The 22,469-nt window shown below is 40.7% G+C and overlaps 1 protein-coding gene across 5 annotated transcripts; it reads right to left on the reverse strand.

Annotated features, from left to right (window-relative positions):
• Nucleotides 1-306: 306 nt before the first annotated feature.
• BNIP2 (BCL2 interacting protein 2) lies at nt 307-20,678 on the reverse strand. 5 transcript variants are annotated; one of them, XM_040600495.1, is made up of 13 exons: nt 20,558-20,678; nt 18,793-18,863; nt 16,279-16,416; nt 15,672-15,802; nt 14,872-14,939; nt 13,645-13,812; nt 11,567-11,743; nt 10,542-10,644; nt 10,119-10,250; nt 9,443-9,529; nt 9,195-9,293; nt 7,691-7,726; nt 307-5,146 (listed from the first exon to the last, which is right to left on the reverse strand). In XM_040600495.1, exons 4-13 carry the CDS (start codon nt 15,719-15,721, stop codon nt 5,098-5,100), a joined length of 969 nt encoding a protein of 322 aa, XP_040456429.1. In that variant the 5' UTR covers nt 15,722-15,802; nt 16,279-16,416; nt 18,793-18,863; nt 20,558-20,678; the 3' UTR covers nt 307-5,097. The 5 variants fall into 5 exon arrangements, with proteins under 5 accessions (XP_040456429.1, XP_040456428.1, XP_040456430.1 ...); XM_040600494.1 differs by having other exon boundaries at nt 18,732-18,863; XM_040600496.1 differs by having other exon boundaries at nt 18,732-18,800; nt 20,558-20,675.
• Nucleotides 20,679-22,469: the final 1,791 nt, after the last annotated feature.

Below are 22,469 nucleotides of genomic sequence, written 5' to 3' on the forward strand. Positions count from 1 at the left end.
GCAGCTCCCGGCGCGCAGCCACGGCGGAGGGCGGCCCGGCCCCCGGGGGCAACGCTCACGCACCACCCAGGAGTTCCAGCGCCTCCCGCTGGTTTCGGTTCGCTTCCCCCACAATGACCGAAACCCACCCCCGCCTTCAGTCCCGAGCGCAGGCTGGAGAGCGGCCAGAGCCCCGGCAAGCCCCGGCTCCAACCCCCTCACCGCCTTGGAACCCCCCCGGCGAGCTTCACAGGTGGTGCTGCACACCCTAACAAAAGACTCGTGTTTCAATCTGTTATTACTAAGCACTAAAATAAAACATTCAGACCTTTGCCAAAGGGATTTATTGCATACAGCATTTATTTTTCTCCTAATTAAAAAAGTTTCCAAAGTTTCCCGTAAGTATTAACAGCTAGCACATTCAGAAATGCATTCATTGCGTTACTGCGTGACGCTTTGCAACACAAACAGAAAACAGCAGCTCATTTAAAAAGAAAGGATCGTAACATTTTAAGAGGTAGGTGAAGAGTCTTGTACATTATATTAAAGGGGCAAGGGAGAATAGTCACATCTGTGAAGAACATCAATAGTCAATTTAGGCCAGTTATATCACCTACTACTCACAAACTGTGGTTTTGCATGATTACTGCAGCTTCCTTTTGTGAAACACTGCACATTTCCCACATCAGACGTATTAAAGTTTACTGGTACTAATAGACATTGTCTTCACCCTTCGATCTACCACCCGCCTGGTAGCGCACCCCACTACTCAGGCTTTGCTTTTTAATAAAAGGGCTTTGATCAGATGACTGAGTAAGAAACGCTGCAGAACTGCAGAGCCACTGGGAAAGCAAGCATCTGTCTGCCATCAACATGTTTTGTAATTATTAACCTGGAATCGCGTGTCATAAATATTAAATGGCAGCTGAGTAAGCAGCATGGTAAGATAAGGACTTGACTTTTTGAAAACACTCCAGTAGCTTCTCCTCAGATAGTTTTCAATACTAAAAAAAAACAACCACCACCCACCAGTATGTTTAAATCAAAGTAATCTGGGTAGTCCAAATTGCAAAACTGAAAAAAAGACTAGTTGAGAAAAGAACGGCTTTGATTTCACTGATCTCAGTCATGCTTGAAGGGAATGATGAAAAACTAACACAACTTACACCTCTTCCCTTCACAAATGCCCTTCCCCCCCGTTAGCTCAACATAGGGAACAAGATGCAATAAAGGAAACCACGTAGTTCAACTTACAATTCTGAAGCTAGGAAAGCTGCAAGATCTTTCACAATATGACTATTTAAAATTTCCTTACATTTCAGAGTGCCACTGACTAAACCCAGGTATCCTTAGAAAGTACAATTAAAGCACTTATTTCAAATGCCTCTGACAGCTAGTCAGTGAAACAAATCCTCTAGAGAATGACCTGCATCCACAAGGATTAAATAACAATTTTCACTGAAAGCTATACAAGACCTGCGGTTACAAAAAGTACGCAAGCTGCTGTCCCTCCCCATCGTTCCTCATAGGAGACTTTTCTGAGGGAGACTGGAATAACTGGAGAATTAAAGCCATCTCCAAAGACAACAGCTTTTGGTAAGAGATGCATTTAAGCCATCTTTCTATGTAATAAATACTGTATAAATCCATAGGATACACAGACAAAAATTTACTTTTCACCAAGAAAGTTACTTTTGTGACAGATTTAGTTTAGAAAGTGCCCATTCACAACATAGTTCCATTCTTTTCAGTTAACTACAGTCATTTCAGCAGATGACATCCATGAAGCTGACCCACGACTAGGCACCAATGGCACCCTCTCCCTGTGACACACTTTGAGGTCATTTCAGAAAGGATTCCATTATTCACACGCAATCTAATCTTGAAGTCTGACACAAATTAACCATTGAAAGGCTTTAAACTGTCATTAGAGCATTTAAGTGTATGAATTCACAAACGTGCTGAAACATGCCAACAAAAGGGTACATACTAACGGTGTGCCATTCAGAACACAACTACTGTTCTTCAGTACAAAGTTCCTCACAGCAAGAAGTACTATTCTTTGCGTGTTCGCTGAAAATAAAGGGGAAGAAATATGCTAAACAGCATTGTTATGAACAAGGCTATGTACTATGCTAACTAGTTCTACGCTTTTTGGAACCAAAACTTCTCCGTTTTAACAAACAAGGACCTCAAAGACTTCTATCTGCTTCAGCACTAAATCCTCAGACACTCCGTTACTTTCCAACAGCACATGGCTTTGCCATACCACACAGAACATCAAGAACATTCAGGCAATCCTGAGCCTACTTACATCAGTTTTTCATGACACTTTCTCCAAAATATCTTTGCCACTTCCAAACACTTCCCCTATTGTAGAAATCAATTTACTAAAGGCCACATACACAGAGGGGCCACTGGCCCAAACTCCTCAATTTCAGTTGCACACAGTAATAGCAAAAGGATAACTAGCAACTTATTACCACGCACGCACATATAAATAGGCTAATGGGCCCTCTAAATCAAAAGTAAATTAGTGACTTGTGAAATTATCTCTTCTTGACAGGGCTCAAACTGTATTCTAGCAACGGAAATTGTACTTTTGGAAGGAAGAGCTATTGAAAGATGAATTTCCTATGATACTGTATCTTACTCCAAAGTGAGTCGAGTTTTAAAATAACTTTAATACAGCTTCTCATGTTTTTAAATATTAAAATATATTAATTTTATAGAATTTATCAAAAGGTAGGTTTGACAAAAAGTTACCCATAACTTTGGGACCTCTTCCCTTTTAGTAAACATGCACCTCACCATTAAATGATGAGCTGCAAAAGGTCAAAGGGGAATAATTCTTTAGTACACCTGTTTCTTCAGCCACACGCCTTTAGGGACGGAAGAACTGTCATGCTGCATATTCATTCACAAAAGCTTATACTAGAGAAATAAACTATTCGGTAAGCAGATACGCATTTCAAAAAGAAATAGTGCTACTGTGGCATGGAATTGTAGAACCACTCAGCCACCAGGGAAGACAATAACAATCCCATTATTTGATAATACGGCCTATACAAAGGACTGGCTACTCTATACTGCACTATACACATAGGAAGTAAAACGTGTAGAACTACAATCCTTCCACTAAGAATAACAAAACTACTCTTCTCAGATAAATCATAATCAGGAAAAATTGGAAGTGAGATCATTAGAACGCTTAGTATCTAGCTTAGGGCCCACACGGAATCAGGAGAACTCGGGAAGGTGTGCAGGTTTCCACGCTTATACACCACACTGGAAGGATTAGAAGCGAGCGGACTGCGAGTGTCCAATTTACAGACCAGAACTTTACATGAATCTAGGGTCAACATCAAAACTGAAGCAGGAGAGAAGACAGCCCCAACAGTTTATTTATTGTTCGCATCCGTGTTCTGCTTTCAGAGCAAGATCCAAACCTGATGACATGATGGAAGGCAGCTTGACATTAGCACCGCCTGTTCAAAAACACCCTGCACACGAAATCTCTTTGGAACTGTGATACAGAAGAAGGACCTAGATCTGGAGATGAAAATCTCCAAATTGCAGACTTGTAACTCCCAGAGACACCGGCAACTTGCCCTCATCTGACACAAATACGCTATCAGGGTCTATGCATGTATCATTAGAGACTGTAGATTTATTGTTAACTGGTAATAGGTCTTGACCATGGAACTATCTCTTGACTGCTGTTTATCAGCGGCAGGTAGTAATCTAGTTGAACACAACTTTTTTTTTTTTAAATAATAGAACTATAAAACTAACTTGTAATATAATTAAGTATTGATACTTTTGGCGTGAAGACAAAATTGTGACTGCAGTAAAAACCAGAAGTGAAGGTTTAATATATTTGCTACAATATTATGTTGCTCAGCTCCTGAATGGGTTTATTTGCATGCACCTGTCCTTACAGGGAAATAGCAGTGATTATCAAAAGATGTTACAAACTTTTACAGCGTATCAACCAGTGCATTATTGTTGCCCTGATAAACCTATAAACACTAGTTAAACGTCCAAGAACACCTCTCATAGATACACATTTACTACCATTGTGGGGAGAAAAAAGACCCCAACCTTAAAATAATTTAAGTGAAATTAGTGCTGGTATCACATATCAAACTAAGAACTTTAGAATTGCATGTTCCATCTGCCAGGATGACACAGGTAGCGTAAGACTCCCCATACACCTGCAAACAATTGATATTTTGGCCAGAATTATCTGTGTAACTCCCAAGCTCTACTAAGCATGACCAGAGTTCCTACTGGTGACAACAAATACTCATCCAGGAAGAGCCACAATGAACTCATTTCCTACTGGTAGCTGAGATAGCCTTGATTTACTGCAACAGGATCTAAATTTTCAACTTACATTGGGAAAGGTCCGGTATCTGACTAGTCATTCAAACCGTTCCGCTTCTCTTGTGGTTTAGGCTTCAAGCCTTGGCCAACAGACTGAAGTTCACAGAACTGCAGTTCCACCTTCTAAACAACGGACTAAAGGACACCAAAGCTCACGCTAGTGAGGAAATGAGTACTGATTCTATTAGGTATGTGAGCAAAAATAAGGGTCTCCACACTTGTGAAAGACTACATTACGTGACTGTTAATATCCAAACAAAGTAAGGATTCTGTGACAACAAAAGAAATGCACTTGACCATTTACAGCAAAACAGATTTATACAAGTAACTCATTGCCTTGTCTACCTGCAAATGAATTCCTTCAGCAGGTACACACAATATATTGCTCAGTCATAAAAATATATATTATCTCTTTCCTTTAACATTTAGGTATATAAATATTTTACTGAAGAACATGCATCATTTAGATAAACAATTGCAAGAACATCCTCTGAAAACATGGGGTTCTTTGACATTTAGCAATATAAAATGATTACATGAACATAGCTATTAAAGTCAGGACAAACCAATACAGCAGTAAGCAGTCCATTGTGTGCCAGTTCAAAGAAATTAAGCACCTTTTGCAACAGGTTATATAATATATACAAACACACAGAGAATGCATTGTAAATGGAGCAAAAATAGCATCATTCCATCTGCATATTCTTCAGTCTTGTTTGGACTCCAAACTTACTGTTCACTTTTCTGCTCTTGTTTTCCATTCAGCTCTTGGTCAACTCTGCTTAGCAAAGAAAGCAGTAAAATTAAAATGATGTTAAGCAGTAGTTTAGTTTGACAGCTCATATGTTAAGTATGAACTACTAATCTTAACAGGAACAAACAAAGCTTTTACATGGAAAAAGCTTTACTAAATAAATATTAACATTTTTATTGATTGCAGTCACAACAATACATTGGGTTTTAATTATTTTCTTACCTCCCCCTAGAAATTAAAATTGTTAAGAAAGCATTTAAAAACTAGAGCATTTGAAAGGAAGCATTTGAGAAGTGCAAGTGAAGTTTTACTACAGAAGAGAAAAAAAGCAGGTTCTGTGCTTTTTATTAATGAATGCAAGCAGGAATACAAGTTCACAGGTAACATGACAATACCATCAAGCACTGCTACTTGCATGAGTTCATACACTGCAGGATAAGCACAGAATTACCTTTAACGTTACAGTATTTAAGCCAAGAAGGTAACAGCACTAGGTGACTCAACAAGTTAAGTGGCTCCTTAACTGCAGTACTTCCTCTACTAGGACTCCTGTATTACCCAGGAAAAACTCACCATCATGCTGCTAAATCTCTTTTGTCACTTGTCAATTTGGTTTGGTTTTTTTTCTATCTGCCTTGGGACTAGCAAACAAAACGTTGCTTTGCAGAACCCAGTGGATGGTTGACAGTCCTGCACAAGGTCTACTTTTCCTCTCTACAGTAAAAGCAAGCTACAGTCTTAATTATACCTTCTGGGAAATAAGTCGTGCACGGAGGTAAATTATTGTTAAAACCAACAGCACTTCCAAAGGGAGAGAGGCTAAGGCCGAGTTAGTCTTCTAACAACTAACCTACCTGTCCAGTCTCTCAAACTATAACCAACTAGTTTTTGAGAATGATAAAAACAATGACAGCTCTTCCAGGTCATGACCCCACAAAAAGGGGAGGCAAGATTTTTGGAGGTTTTTTGCAACTGTAAGAATAGCAGCAAGTATGTAAGGACCCCATAGGTTTGGAGCAGTGCTGCCCAGAAGCAGCAGTCCTAGCTGAGCAGCTGTTCACCTGCACAGTATGTAGCTGCAACTCATCCCAGTCCTCACTGCAGTATCTTAGAAAAGCATGTTTTGACACAACTTTTAGGACTAATCACAGAAAGTGTAAGAAAATGTGGTGCACACACAAGCTATGCATAAACATACAAATGACAACATAAATCCATCGAAGTATATCATATTCTAGCTTCCAAAGTGACTCAGAGACAGGGCCAAAGATATCCTACTGCCATCTTCAACCAGGTTACTAAACTTCAACACATCTCCTTTCCCCCTGTGATAACGCCTACAGCTGCTTTCAACCTGATTGAAGTCTCAGTATCAAACAGTGCCTGGGAGCTCTCCTCTACACATAAGTTTCAATTTGGAACACACTATTTTTTACAAAAGTGATGGTAGTATAAGTGACAATAGAAAGGGATGCTAAAAAGTGCTTGCTGTACTGGAGATTTTAAAGTTTTCATGTTACTGTTTGAATGTCTCAGGTTTGCACCCTGATTACAATGGATCTTGCAACAGAACTGAATCAAAATATGCACAGGGGGTGGGGAGGGGGGAGAAAAATTGTGCAAAACTATTGTTCAATACATACTGAGAGTTTCTTAAATTTGACAGGCTTAGTACTTCAGGTTACATGCTACAAAATTATCACTTAATTGGAGTAATTCCTAGAGGATGTTCAACACTTGCCACTAGCTTACCTGCTAGCTTTCAGAAAGGATTTAAATTCCTTTTACTTTACTCTCTCAGTGCTCCTCTCTATGTCCATTCCCCAATTTAGACAACAAGCATCCCTCAGTAGTTATGCACACACAGGAAGAGTAATTAAAAAAAGCAAAAGTTAGTGGCAAAACCCTTCAGAACATTTGTTAAGAGTGAAAAAAACATTCAAAACATTTCATCAGCTGCTGGAATAGCTTCAATAGTTAGCAGAAGACTGGATTTTCATTTTGTTAATTTTCAATGTTTATTAGCAAGGAACACAGCCACTGCAAATACAAACAGCACTAAAAATACTGACTTAGATTGCATCTGTGCAAGTACATAACTAAAAAAGTAGCGAATACCAAAAATACAAAATACAAGGTTCAATATTAGAACTACTTCTAGAGTCGCATCTCTGCCGATGCATAGCTACAGCTTACCACCTAAAAAAAGCTCTTCCTTCAGATATCACTTCTTGTTAGAAAGAGTAAAACTTGATTTAATAAATTCATACAGAAGCACTACTTTTGCCTCTTGAAGATTCAGTTGACAATCCACTTATCCCCCTTAAAAGTGAGCCTCTCATGTAATAGAATAATACAGACTATTCACAAATAATCTGTTTGGCCATCCAGCGTGAGCTCTTTTAGATCATATGCAGGAAGTAGTCACTTTCATGCATAAAAACTTTGTCACTAGTGCATGTTGGTATTTACAAATGCTTATTCCTTTGTGCAAGCCAATCAACTGGGAGTTAGTTGCAGTGCAAATAGTCTTATCTAGATGCAACCCTAATCAAAATATGAATATACCTTTTCTGTTTCTTTCTAAACTTTTCTTCTTCATACCTTGGTGAGGAAAAGTTTGATTTCAGTAAGTGTAACATATGAAGGCCAAATTCAACAAGCTGCAAACTGGTATTAGTGTCAAAACAGTTTGTACAAACATACCAAGTTTTGAAACCCATGTAATTAACAAAAAAATGTATTGTACTTCCAACAGTTATAAGCATTAAACCAGAAGCATTAAGATTTAATTACTATGACATAACATATGAATTCAATACAACTTCTTGTACAGTATTAACATCCATCAGTGAAATTTAAAGTCTGTATTCGTAACAGTCTGAAGACAGACATAATCCTCCAAGGAAGTCTGAGAATTAACTCCGTAAATCAACCAAGTTCAGCCTTTGCAGGACAGTTAAAGGTTCACCAATACAGAAAGGAGTCTTTAAAGACATGGAATGACAGTCTGAATATTCATAAGACATCCTTCAAAAGCTCCAGTAAAAAAGTATTCTCAAGATAGCACAAGGCTGTTTCAGCCTTGCCATGTCTTTCCTCCCTGCCTCAAGAAAACTGTGTTTTCTCTACTTTATAAAAAGTTAAATTGTAAACTGATACCAGCTGAATGCCTACGGCAATAACCAGCCATCTGTGGGGGCTGGGGGAGGTTTGTTGGTTTGCCTGGCATGGATGTGCCCTTCTGTCCGGACAGTGAGACTATGTGCCATCCTTCCTTACAGAGCTCCCAGTCTGTGGGTACATACTGTGATGCAGTCTATAGGTTTTGTATGTTATGCCCTCCAAGAGGCTGATCAATTTATCATCAGAACTGTCAGTATTTTCATCTGGCTTTTTTAAGACCCAGGTTTATGGTTTCTACTCCGTTACCGCACCCACAAACGCTATTGACAAAAGTATCACCATCGTATTTGAGAGCACAGTTGTGCCGATGTTGAAATGGGTGTACGTAATCTGGAGGGAAGGAAGAGGAGACCAAGGACATTGATGTTGCTGCCTTCAGCTCTTCACTGAGGCAGTTTTAGAATCTACTTTAGGTAGAGATTTACCATTTTTCTACCACAGCTCTTCTTCTAAATGAAATCCCAATCCAAGTGGTATTTCACCACTTAACTTATTCCACATTTTAGCTTGAACAGGGAAGATACTGTAACTTCAGTATCAACATGCCCAGAATTTCTCACTCGCAAGCCAATTTAGTATACTAAGAGGGAGAACTGGAACGAGAACTTGCCTCTAGGAGACTTAATTCACACACCAGAACTTGGTAGTTACACAAGGCACTATATGCAAAAATCCCTATACATTAACATTTTGGCTATCCATGCCACTACATACCAAACTGTAGTTAGCAATACGTTCAAACATGGATACTCCTCCTAGAGATAGCAAAGATCTCAGTTAAGTTTTATTAAATGCTAAGTACTACATCCAAACCAATCGCTGAATACAATATATACCCGTTCTAAAACATGATCAGTGTAGAACATGTTTGAATAATAAAACGTACTGTTTTATGCATTCTGGGATGCCAACGTATTCCATGGGGATGAGTTCAGCTAGTTCTGCCAGGCTAAAGACATACCTAATTTTTTGGCTGAATTTTGAGCTGTGAAAGAACAAATGCAGAGTACAGTTAGAACTTAAAAGTTTTTCAGTTGGTCAATATTAAAAGACTTTTTGAAGTTTAAAGTAAACAGTAGTTAGGATTATTTCTTTATTTTTTTAAAAAAAAAGAAATTTCTTCCAGAGCATTACCTAATAAAAGGTTTTGTGATGGCCAAAAGCGTTCTGATGAACCAAGAAGGATGAACTATGATTAATGACTTCAGGTTTTTCCTTAACCTAAAGAATTCAAACAATGGGCATAATTACTAGAACAAAAAGACAGCATGACAACAAGACTTTCTTAAATAATAAAAAGTATGTTTTTTTCAAGCACAACTGTCACATTAATCTAGTATTCTGACATTCCATTATTAGAAATCATCTGCAAGACAAAAAAAAACACCACACAAGTGTATAGTCAAAATTTAAGATCTAATACCAGTTTGACAACAATGAGAAGGAAATAACATTCCAAAGAAAGGTTTCTTTGAATCTTTTTACACAACTAATGAAGTGATTCAGAGAGGATCCCCCCTTACTAAACTTATCACATTAATACATGAAGGTTTAAGGATATTCTACGTGGTTACTGTTTTCACTAAAACAAACAAATAGACCACCACCAAAAAGACACCACACAACAAAAAAACAGCCATGCCTGTAGTATCCCACATTGCCGCGTTTAGGAAGAGGTTTTCAATATACAAAGCAATTTGCTTAATTAAACCTTAACCAGTAGGCACCAGGCACCACACAGCAGTTTTTCCTAAATACGTTTATCACTGGGCATGTGAATATTCTAAGAAAACACAGCTGTGCTTCTTACCTTCTGTCAATTTGCTGGTAACATTTCCTAAGCCAGCCTAAACTTGGCATTTTTCTCCGCGTTGTTGCACCATTCAGGTAAACTATCATATAGTTCTCTGCTACTAACAGCTCTAAAGTGCCAATTACATACCTGCAGAGACAAACAAAGAACTTTCAAGTGAAGATCTGTGGATATTACAGTAATTCCTAGTAGTGCTCAAATATATTTAAAATATATAGTTGGCAACAGTGCTGAGCAACACCTAATAATTTTTTTCCTTCCTCTGGAAGCAGATGTAGTTGCTTTTCTATTTGTTATCTTTCCCTCATTTGAAATATAAAAAGCTTCATTAAAAAAAAGGGAATTAATTACCCTTACATCAAAATGGTAACTTTCACAATGTGAAATTAAGACAGTATTCAGAAGCAGATGATGACTTACTTAAATAGATTGTCCATTAGGTATCTGTAGTTAGGCTGACTGCTTTCAGGCATAAAACAAACGGCAAACACAACAATGGCATTTAACCCATCACCATAATAACCTAAAAACAAAGAAAAAAGCAGTAGTAGTGACAAAGGTGACTATACACTGACTACAGTTACACAAAGTCAAGTACATTCAGTAAGCTTTTTCATTATTTACCTTAAAGAGTATTCTATATGGACAAATTCATACTTTTACAGAAAACCTCAAGATTTCTTTTTCAAGTTTGTCTGCTAAAGAAACAGCTGAAGTTTCTTTCAATCAAATGCTGTGCCTACAATCAACATCTCAGTATAGAATCTCAGCATATTTAATGACATTTTATATAGTCAACTTTTCTTCCAACCAGAACTCCACAGACTGCTGGGAACTCCCGAGTCATTAAATTGATTTATGACTTAGTAGATCTACAGTTAATGTTTTCAACACTCTTAAAACCAAAAAACTACACTGGTAGCACTGACACCATAGAAGAGATCACAGAATCATTTAGGCTGGAAAAGACCTTTGAGATCATCAGGTCCGACTGTTAACCCAGCACTGCCCAGCCCACCACTAAAGCATGTCCCCGAGCACCACAGCTATGTGTTTTTTGAACACCTCCAGGGATGGTGGCCCCACCACCTCCCTGAGCAGCCTGTGCCAGTGCTTCACCACCCTTTCAGTAACAAAATTTTTCCTAACATCCAACCTAAACCTCCCCTGGTGTAAGTTCAGGCCATTTCTTCTTCTCCTGTCATTTGTTATCTGGGAAAAGAGACTTACCCCCAGATAAGTACATCTTATTACATATGTGCATGTTAGTAGCTTCATCTGAACATATGTACGTTTTGGAACTTGAGTTTAATAGGGAAAAATATTAAATCAACCGTACACTTCAATATTGCAGCAAATGAATCGTCACATGAGTCTTTATGCCCAAAGTTCTTCCCAACTCAGCTTAAAGTAGCAGTTCCCCTCAGGATATCACTAATCCTTACCACCATGACTGATAACTTTTTTGTATGGTTCAATAGCCTTCATGTCCACCCTATGGTCCTGTTCTCCAATCCTAAACATTCGCCAGCGTCGACCATCATCCTTCTCCTCTACCACAGTGTATTCAGTAAGTGATCCTTTCCTAATTACATCAGTAGTTTTTGGTTTCGGAAGATCATCTGCCAAAGTTAAAACATGTTCAAGATCCATTATGAACACTATGTGTAGTGACAATGAATTACAACATGGGTTAACCACTTTGCTATCTAATCTATTTTAATATTCTTTAGCCAGTCAGACATACCAGCTGACTTGGTTCTTTCAGTTATTACAAAACAGGTCTCATGGGTGTCACATTTTATCAAAATATTCTATGTTGGCGGTTACCCTTTGACCGTAACATTCTATGTTAAAGTAAACAACAAATGTCTATCCCTGTAGGAAGCCTATTTAATTGTAGGCTTTCAGAATACAGACCTTAATAAATTTCACCAAAACAGACAAAGTGGTTAACTCCAATGACAATTACACAGGTTGCTCGATCACAGATTTATGTAAAAGCATGATTTAAAACATTGACAGTACCTTGCAAGCAGACATGCAGGCAAATCTATTAGAAATTAAATCTAATTCACATATGTGTAATCAATATATAAGAAATTTATGCTGAGAGCAATCTGTAAGACAATTTGCTCCAATTAAATTATGATTCTTGACTTTGTTGCATAGACCTTACCCAAAGCGAGAAAACCTACTGCAAGTTAGTTGTCTGTTCCCAAGACAAAGCTGTTAATTGAAACTATCCTTCCAGGAAAATGAAGGCAGCAGCATTAAAGGAAGAAAAGACAGAAACCCTTTTCAGCCACTTTTAAAAACAAGACACAAACATCTGGAACATTTCCTTCGTATCATTGCATAACTAACTCTAAATACCAGTTCCTCTTCACTAAAACGATGACAATCCTTTTACACAGGTAAACCCAGAGTTTGTTATGAAAACTTTACCTGCAATATGTTTTTAGCTATTTAAAAAGCCCACTTTATTCTAAAGAGTGTTTGCTTCTCCATTTATAAGCTACCTTGGAATGAAGAATAGGTAGCGTTTCATACATAACGGTGAAAAGAGGGCTTCCTGTTTACTCAGGAATTAAAATTACTTTATTTTCAGAAAAATAAAGAAATAACAGAGCTTACATGTTTACTTAAGACACAATAAGTCATGAAGTTTATTAAGAAGAAATTAAAAACTTCAACTGTTTGATGAACACAACAAACAGGTTTTGGCTTACAAAAAAGGGCCTTAAAACATAATTAAACTGCAAGTTTAAAACTTGTGCTTTAACTCCTAAACAGATCTTTTTTTACCTCAAATAGAATTTGCTGGATTCTCTAGGTTTTGCCTATAAGGCTATCATGAATTATCTACACATTTCTTAATTTTAAGAACACTGCTAGTGTGGCTATAGCTGTTAACTTCCTACCAAGTCATTTCAGAACTTAACACAAAATAGAGGCTTTTCTACCACTTCAAGTCACTCCAGAACACGTGCAAACTCTAAGGCTACTGAGCTTTTGCCATTCTCACCACAGTAAGATATGAGATCAGGTGTTACTATTTTTAAAAATATCAGATACCTCCTTAAATACAAAGGCTTGAAATTCATAAATTTCTGATGAGCTGATCCATCATCTATATCCCTTTCTATGGTTCACCTCCATTTAAAACTGGTTTATAATACATGTAAAACACCTTTGATTTTTTTTTCCCAGGTTGGTTCTTAAAAAAATACTGCAACAGAGAGGATTTTCCATATCTTTGAGTCTTACAGGTGTTTTAATGACATTCACCTAAGCTTACTTGGAGTTACAGCTATTATGTTGCTTGTTTACTAATCAGTCAAGGTTTCATTTGCTCTTTTTAAAATCCACTGCTCCTATTTCCAGTTTCTAATCTAACCACTCCCTATATATTTTTCCTCTTGTCCTATCGAGTCATAGTCACTTCTCACCTGAAAAACTGTTGACCTGCACATAAGAAAATAGAAATGTTTTAGGGCACCGGATAAAACAAAATACTTACCTTCCCATTCAAACTCATTGCTGTTTTCTGAAGGAGTATCCAAATCATCCAAATCAATCTCTCCACTCTCATCCAAGTCATCAGACAAAACAGATTCCTCACTGTGATCCAAAGTTAAGCTAATATCTGGAGCCATTAATTTCTTCCTCACTTTGGTTCCATTAACCTCTATATTTAAAAAAGCAAATTATTTATTTTCAAAGCTGAAGCGAGTTTAGATAAGCCTATTAACAAGACTGAAGAGCACAGTGCTTTCTCAGAATGCATTGTAAGTCAATGCGCTTAATTTATACAGTTTCTCTTTGGAGTAGAACAGCACTTAAGAGGTGAAAGCTCTCAAGTTCTCAAGACCGTAAGTTTACCCAACTGCATACACACTATGATCACAGTGGGAGACCACCACACTCCCTACAGAAGAAAAACCTGAAGTGCTGTCACCACCTAAGCAACTACTGCCCCTATTAACTATATCAGATAACTAACTCACTCTTGAAAACAATGCAATCGATTCATGCCCCTAGGCCTTTGTTTTGTTAGGTATCTGTAACATCATAAGCATCTTTGATGAAATAAAAATTACTATACAAGCTGCGGGGGGGTGGGGGAGAAGGTTGACAGACAACAGTGAGGACAGAAAATTGAAGAAACTATGAGATGAATACACATGCTTCAAGACACAAGATAAATACTTGTGTGATTTAGACAGCAATTGAAAGCAGGGAATAAATAAAAATGACTGGTCCAGCACTGGAAATGCCACTACTAAAGCAGACTGACAACATCCAGAAAATTTACAAATGTGAAAAACCCTGTCTGTGTTATTTCCCCTCTGACCATTCAGACAGGCAACATCCTTCAAAGGCCACAAAGGTCTGACATTTGGAACCAAACTAAGGCAGGCCCTACCTGATGCACAGAAGCCAAGTAATGAATCAAGATTTTAAGACAGGTCAGGAAATGAGTGCAGTAATTAATTTTTGTCCAGTATTACCTGGATAGCCCTGTTCATAGGGAGGATGAAGAGTCTCGTATCTTATTCCAAACCCCTTTTATTTCTAGACAACACATTTATAATACCTCTCACATATAAAAATCTTATTTAGAATGTCGTTTGCTCAAGTCTGACCCCAAAAAAATCCCCAAACCAAACCCCTAAAAGAAAACAGAGCTTTAAAACAGCCACCTAAGTAGGGAATAGTCAGCTTGACTGGACTGGAATGTTCTTACCAGCTTCACTTTCTGTTCCAGCTGCAGCCAATATATCTGACTCAACAGGATCGTCCTCTGGCAGGGGCCTGGTACACAAAGTAGAAGCTTATTACAGAAGTTTTTTCTTTTTTAAATAACCAGCTAAATGCCAAATATATAGACTTACACACTGCTAAAAACACCACCGTTGGACAGTACTGAATTTACGTATAGCCTAAGTTCAAGCTTTCAGTAAACAAAGCACCAAAGTAGCAGAGAATTCCTTTACAGCATTCAAGCAATCATCTGTTGATGTGACAAATGCCAAAACACTGGCTGCTGCCAGTGTGTGTCATCCTTAAGATAATGTGTCATATTCTTGCTTGAGAAAGCTTGACATTAAATACATTACAGAAGTAGTTTAGTCATGTTATTACGAAACGGCTCCAGTCAGCTGGTTTAGTTTCTTTGCAGGCCCAAGCATCCCTAGCAGTCTTAACTTCAAAAAGTTACTTAATGACATGACTTGGGCCTTCAGACACCAGTAATAATATGCAAACAATGCAGTTGCAAAATATTACCACAGAAAAACAATGCCAAACTTTGAAATTTTCACTTTAGTAACACTGGGAACTTCAACAGTGGCATTCCTGTGTTAGTCAGCTCAGACATGTACAGGAGGTGATCCCTTTCCTGACCATACAGAGAGATGCCACCAAACCTTTTCCAGATTACTATGTTAATGGAAATCACTTCAAGATTATTACTGAGTGTTAACTCAGATAAAGAGGTAGCTTATTCTGGATGTTATGCATTTGATTTGAATTAAAATTAAAAACCTTGGAAAATCTTCATCTTGCCATTCTTCCTTAAACTCAACGCCTTCCATTCTCCAGCCAACCTGAACTGCTAACAGAGACTCCTGATCAGCCAGAACCTCTTGTCTTCAGGACACTGGGCCACAGAGGAGCTGCAGGAACACAACAGAAGATGCCAGTTCAATACTGTTGTTATTCCTACACTTGCAATACATCCTTTCACTTATCACCAAGTTGAGGTATTATGCAGAGGAAAAAACATAACAGGGAGAAGCTTATAGTTTGTTTCCTTTCCCCCCCCCCCCCCCCCCTCATACGAGACTGCTTATGGAATGTTATGGTTTTTCATACAATAATTCAGGTTGGAAGGGATCTCATGTAGTCCAATACCCTACTTAAGTGGGATCAACCTCCCAGTTAAAATGAACGCCCTGAGCAACCTGATCACACTAGTTCACTCCAAACTGTCGAAACCTGACAGCACTTTAGATTCCATAGGAGATTCTGAGTAAGCATATGTTTAGAGAAAAAAACCCCAGACGGTAAGATCTAAAATACAACCCAGTTCTTAAAACCAAACACACACTTTAAAGACAACTATTGCAGAAAGCGTTTTCAGAGAACTCACCGTGTGATGTGCAAGTCAAGCTGTGTTTTTTCAGGTTCACCCATCACCAGCAACAAGAAATCCCCAACAGTTGAACATAATAAACCATTCTGCTGACATAGAAGTCCAAGCCAGTTGAAGCTCTTTGCTGTGTTGGCTCTAAAGATTGGCACAAACAGGTAAACTTATCAATACTAATCAAAACAGGAAATGACATTTTTAAATGCAAAGAAGCAATCAACACACACCACTAGTAAATACAAAGTTTTAATATAATCATACTGCTAATTAAGCCAGAGACAATTTTTTCCATGTGGTTAAAAAGAACCAAGTTACGCTTACTGTTTTACAGGATCACCTTTCACAACAAATTTCCTCTTCTCCTGACCTGACTACAGCCAGACTGATTTTAACACACCCTGCAACGCTTAAAGCTACACAAGTTGATCAATAAAAAAATATTTAAGACTATTTTTTTTGTAAAATTGCCAGTACCAGAGACAAGTCAAACACTAATGACCACATTTAAGCTTATTTTACTGATGTTTCCCTGCTTCTCTCACTCAGAAAATGGAAGTGAAATCTCTATAAGGTAGCAACCTAGCTCCGTTGAGGGTCACTCTCCTTCTTCAAATCATTTACCCCCTGCACTGCTCAGCTGCTGGCAGTATGTACCTGCGCACACAATCTCCAAGAAGCTGCCCCCAGCAATCGTTCTCCCAGCTCTCCCCCCTTGCTATTTGTCCTTTTTGACTAACATGCTGTTCGGAGCAGTTTCTTGCTGGTTGAATCATATGACTTTCCTCCCGAAACATGTCCTCTCTCCCATCAAGACTGATGATGTTCTCAGCATACAGTTTCTCCTGGATACTAACTTGCTGAGCGTTTGCAACAATGAATTTTAAATATTTGCTTGGAGATAAGATCATATTTTGCTAAGTAGTAACAGTGAACGTGCACATAGCTCTTTATGCATTTGCTTCAGGACACTGAGATGAAGCATGAGAAGTTTCACAAGGTACCCTACGCAGTCAAGATAATACAGTGGTTACAATCAGCATGGAATGGACCATCCGATGCAAATATGCAGCTGCCTGTAAACAGACACTAAACCAAAAAGAAAAATCTAAACTGATGACTTTCCTCTTAAGGGACAGATGAAGAAATGAAGAAAACTAACAGTAAAAAAATGCCGCCGCCACCACCACCACCACAAACCACTCCTATCACTGTGCAGGTGGTGATGCCACTCGAACTCGCCTGCACTGCATTCACAATACAGTTGCCGCCAGACAGTTTGAAGTACTGTTTTGCTCCAAACAGTTTTCTTACCACGCTTTTGAAGAATACCAAATGCCAAGTAACATCTATTAATTTCAGATGTACAGCATATCAGTGCAGAAGCAATTCCTACCTGTATGTATTCAATTATATTGAGACAAACTTTATACACTAAGACAGGCACAGCATTTAAAGTTATTCATGCTGTAGTCAAAGTTTAATATACTCTTAGAAAATACTTCTCATGTTACTTAGAGAATTCTCATCAGCAACTTCTCATTAAGGTAGATTTGAAAACGGTCATTTGCTGAATACCACATAATACAAGTCCAAACTTCTTACAAGGCAAGTTCCAAGTTCAACATCAAATAAGCTTAATTTCAAATTTTTCAGTATCCTACTCAACTTGCAGACTAAGCAGCTGTTTTGGATGTTTCAACTTAAGCCTCATGAATAAAAGCACTATCATTTGTCAACTAAAAGAATGAGAAAGAAGGAGGAAGGGTAATCTCAAGAACATTTAAGAAGTCCTGACTACAGAATGATTTTACATCACTAATACAAATGCTTACAGTGTGGGGCAAGGGGGAAATCTACTATTTCTGCTTATACAAACTAAAGCACAGTTTAGAATAGTCTTCCTATAGCTGCTCTGGTGGTGCTGACATCTTCTGGTTTTGTTATGCCAAAGTCTATTTTTAATTCTGCTGTAAATCAAAGATCTAAAAGCTCAACTTGAAAATTGTAATATATTGTAATAATGCAAGTATTTATTAGCCAGGTAGAGGAAAGCAATTAATTTCCTCCTGATCCTAGCACTCTTCATGGCCAACTCAAAAACTCATGGTTTCCGAGAACAGCAAGCCTGGTCATTTTTACTCTGTTGCTCATTACTTTCCATTTTACTTGAAGAAATGGAATTGAAAGACTGGAAGCTATCTGAAGGTCAGAAACTTCAAAACATCAAAGAACATCTGGATACAGGATTGCCATGTGGTTCTGTTCTCTTACCAGAGCCACTGGACTTTGGTGCTCAACAATGCCTTTTATATTTTTAAGTATTTCAGCAGGCAAGTTACCATACTACAAGAAGGAAAAATCTATCACAAGGGAACACATCATTAAAAATGCATTATTCTTCCACTACAGCTAACAAACAGATTTCCATTTCCACAACACCAGGTTAAACCTACTTCAGTTTGCATCTGAAGAGTATTACTGCTTGCACCAGGAGTCAAGTATCAGTGTTCTCACCCTTTTTCCTGGAAGAGGAGATAATTTTCAGAGTTCTCTCGTTAATACCGAGCTGGCTTAGTTAGTAGGTGCTGGAATAGCAAACACAACAGTGTTAAGAAGCCTATTACGAACTGCCATTTTATTAAATTTAGTTTACAGCTAAACAGAAACTACAATATGTCCCAGATACTTAAAAAAGAGACAACAGAATGCATGAGATCACTTTTACTCATGAAGTCAAAGACCCCTCACAAAAGTTTTTCAGGCTTTCACCCTTGAGTTCTCAGAGGAATACAGAAATAAACAGGAATTACGCATTGACGTGGTCATACCTGCCTATCCAATACAAAGGCCTATATTCAGTCCTCACTCAGCACCTCAGCATTTGAAGTAGAATAAATATGAAGTTTATTTTGCAAGACAATTGCAACAACAAGCACACTGTTGAACTATGTACCTGATTGGCAAACAGCAGCATGCTGTTTCCATCTCAGAAAGCCGAGATCAACTTTGAAAAAAGGGAGCCTACTTTTTTCTACACTCCTCCCTCACCGTTTCAACACAAACATTAACTGAGCGTCAGTGGAGTGAATTCCAGGTTACAGGCATTAAAGAGGTGCCTCTACGGGTATTTTTGACGTTTGGTTTTACAGCAAGCCAAAAGTAAGGAACAGGTATTTTCTGCTACACCCATCCACATGGTGCAGCTCAATATAATTTGTTGGTATAATTTCTAAGTGGTTTTATAACCCCATTGGCTTTTTGACTGTGGCCACAGTAGCCATGATCCCAGGAAAAGTTTCCCACATGTGAAGATGGACACCCACATTTTATCACTTGCATGTTCGCATAAAGAGTCGATGCAAGGACTTTCACAGATAACAAGTGGGGTTTTTTTAATTCCTTTGTCTCCTTTTAATCCCTTCTCTGCATCAAAGCACGGAGCAATCAGCCAGCTAAAAAACTTGAAAACACTCTTGCTGTCATCCATCGCGGATGCTACTTCAGACTCTGCGTTCAGAGCAACAGCAGGATCCGCACTTGGGGGTCACTGCGATGCATTTGAAGGTAAATACAAACTCATCAGCAACAGACAAAACCAATACGTACCCTGCCGAAATGCAATCAATATAGCTTCGTCAGATCGCAATACACGCACAAGTTCACCAACAATAACCAATTACGACTTAGCGTATTACGGTAGCAGATGGAAACGAGGAGGAACGGAACTGGAAGGCACTGGGAAGCAGTGGCACCGCCTGTGCCATCGCTGCGCACTGTGCGTCTGGCAGAGCCACACCGGGGTCACCCCCTCCCCCCGCTCCAGCCCACAAAAGGGGGGTGGGGGTGGTAAGTCTCGGTAACGGCAGAGACCCCCCAGCCCCACAGCGAGACGGAGGCTGAAGCTCGCGCTGCCCGGGACGGGACGGTCCAGGTGTAACACTCGGTACCGCTCCTGCCGCCGCCCAGCAAAGACCGCACGGCGCCCGGGGGGGCCACCGGCACGGCACGGCTCGGCTGTCCGACCGGCCTCCCCGCTGCGGGGCCGGGCCCAGCTCGCCGTCCGGGCAGCGCCCGCTGGGCCACCCGCCGGCGGCTCTAGCAGCCCGGGACTCCTAACCGAGCCCCGCCGCGGCAAGGCCCCCGGACCCCGGACCGAGCCCCGCCGCAAGGCCCCCGCCACCCACTGCGCCCCGCGGCCCCGCCCTGCGCCCGCCCAGCCCCGCCGAGCAACTGCCCAAGGCCTGGGGGTCGCCGCTGTAGCCCCCTCCCGCGGCCGTACCTGGTGGGGGACCTGCCGGGGCGGGGTGGGGTGGGGGAACGGGACGGGCTGCGGCCTCGCCCGCGCCGCGGCGGAAAAGCCCCGCTCGGCTGCGCGGCCCCGCTCACCCGGAAGCGCATAGGCCGCCGGCCCACGTGACAGCCGCCCTCCGTGGCGGTTGGCGCCTCACGCACACACGCAACGTAACGCGCTGCGCACCCCCACCCCCCGCGCGTGCGTGCGCGCGCGCCTTCCCCAGGCGCGGCGCGGGCGGCGCCGGGAGCGCGCTGCCTCCTCCGCGCCGCTGAGGCGCTGCCCGGGCTCGGCTGTCGCGCCGCTCCCGCGTCTCACGGCAGCGTTTACCGGGGCGGGGGGAGGCCTGCGGCGCGGTAAACAGTCACAGGGTGGGACACGGGGAGCTCCGAGTGCCGGGGTGGTGCGCTGCGCCGCGTACCCGCGGGGCGCGGGAGGGGAGGTGTCTGAGCCGGGAGCGGCGCCGTGAGGTAAAGGGGACAGGTGACAGCAGTGCTGCACCCCGGCGGGCAGCGGCAGAGCGGTGGTGGGCAAAACCGTGAACCGGCACGTCGTTTGGAACTACAGCTGCGTAAATACGGCATCCAACATGCAGGCCTTCAGCTGCGTAAATACGGCATCCAACATGCAGGCCTTCAGCTGCGTAAATACGGCATCCAACATACAGGCCTTCAGCTGTGTAAATGTGGCATCCAACATACAGGCCTTCCTGGGGGCAGCCGTGGTGGCATTACCTGCGCGCAGGGAAGCCAGATAAATCTCATTCTCATCGTTGTGTACTGAGAGTGGCAGCGGCAGGCAGCACTGCTAGGAGTTCAGGGTGGAAGGTTTCGGCTAAGATGTAAATTTGCCAGTGACGCTGTTACACAGACAGCCACCAACTTGGTGGCACTTACATAGCACATCTGTTGCCCAAAGGTGAACAATGCAACAATAGCAACAAAGTTTGGTTTATGGTGCTGAAGGAATGTGGAATAAATGTGACAGATGTGGAGAAGAAGTGTGGAAAGAGTTAAAAAATAACGTAAGGGGGCACAAAATGAATGGAGGAAACCAAGAGAAAGAAAAGTACCACAAAAGAGGAACAGGAAGCACAGGCACCCCAACCCACAAAGGCACAATCTGCAAATAATGGGAAAAAGTACTTATAAAGGTAAATTAATTAGAGCATTTAAAATATAAATAACTGTCCTTGTTTTGGCTGGGACAGAGTTAATTTTCTTCCTAGTAGCTGGTGCAATACTGTATTTTGGATTTAGTATGAGAACAATGTTGGAACACACGGATGGTTGTAGTTGTAAATCAGGGAGGGACATTTCAGTTTCTTCGGCCCTGCCAGCGAGAGGGCTGGAGGGGCACAAGACACTGGGAGGGGGCACAGCCAGGGCAGCTGACCCGAACTGGCCAAAGGGCTGTTCCATACCATAGAACGTCACCTCAGTATATAAACTGGGGGGGCTGGCTGGGGGCTGCCGATCGCTGCTGGGGGACCGGCTGGGCATCGATCAGCGCAGGGTGAGCAACTGCACTGTGCGTCATGCATTTGTTTTTTTTTTTTTTTAGTTTTCCCTTTCTCTTATCCCTCTTTTCATTATTAGATTTTACTTTTATTTCAATTATTAAACTGTTCTTATCTCAGCCTATGTATTTTACCTTTTTCTGGTTCCCCTGGAACTCACCAGGGAGGCAGGGAGCGAGTGAGCGGCTGTGTGGTACTTAGTTGCTGGCTGCAGTTAAACCATAACAGGAGTTAATGTCATGCACAGTAGGTGGCCTGTGGCCTGTAGGCATTATTGTGGCATAAATTTATCAGATAATAGTTACTAATGTAAAGTGAGAGCTAGCTTAAGTATAAAGAAGGGGTTTGTAACTACTGGTAGGAGAAATACAGTAAAATAGC

Source organism: Falco naumanni, chromosome 7 (assembly GCF_017639655.2).
Source record: "Falco naumanni isolate bFalNau1 chromosome 7, bFalNau1.pat, whole genome shotgun sequence".
Lineage (NCBI taxonomy): Eukaryota > Metazoa > Chordata > Aves > Falconiformes > Falconidae > Falco > Falco naumanni.

Bases quoted from the DNA above. Each gene is read 5' to 3' on its own strand.
- BNIP2 (XM_040600495.1), bottom strand. From the start codon at position 15,721: ATGGAAGGCGTTGAGTTTAAGGAAGAATGGCAAGATGAAGATTTTCCA. The intron at 9,530-10,118 runs GTAAGAAGCACA...TGAATTCTTTAG, and splicing joins TACCAGCAAATTGACAGAAG to GTTAAGGAAAAACCTGAAGT. The intron at 7,727-9,194 runs GTACGTTTTATT...TTCCTCACCAAG, and splicing joins ATCCCAGAATGCATAAAACA to GTATGAAGAAGAAAAGTTTA.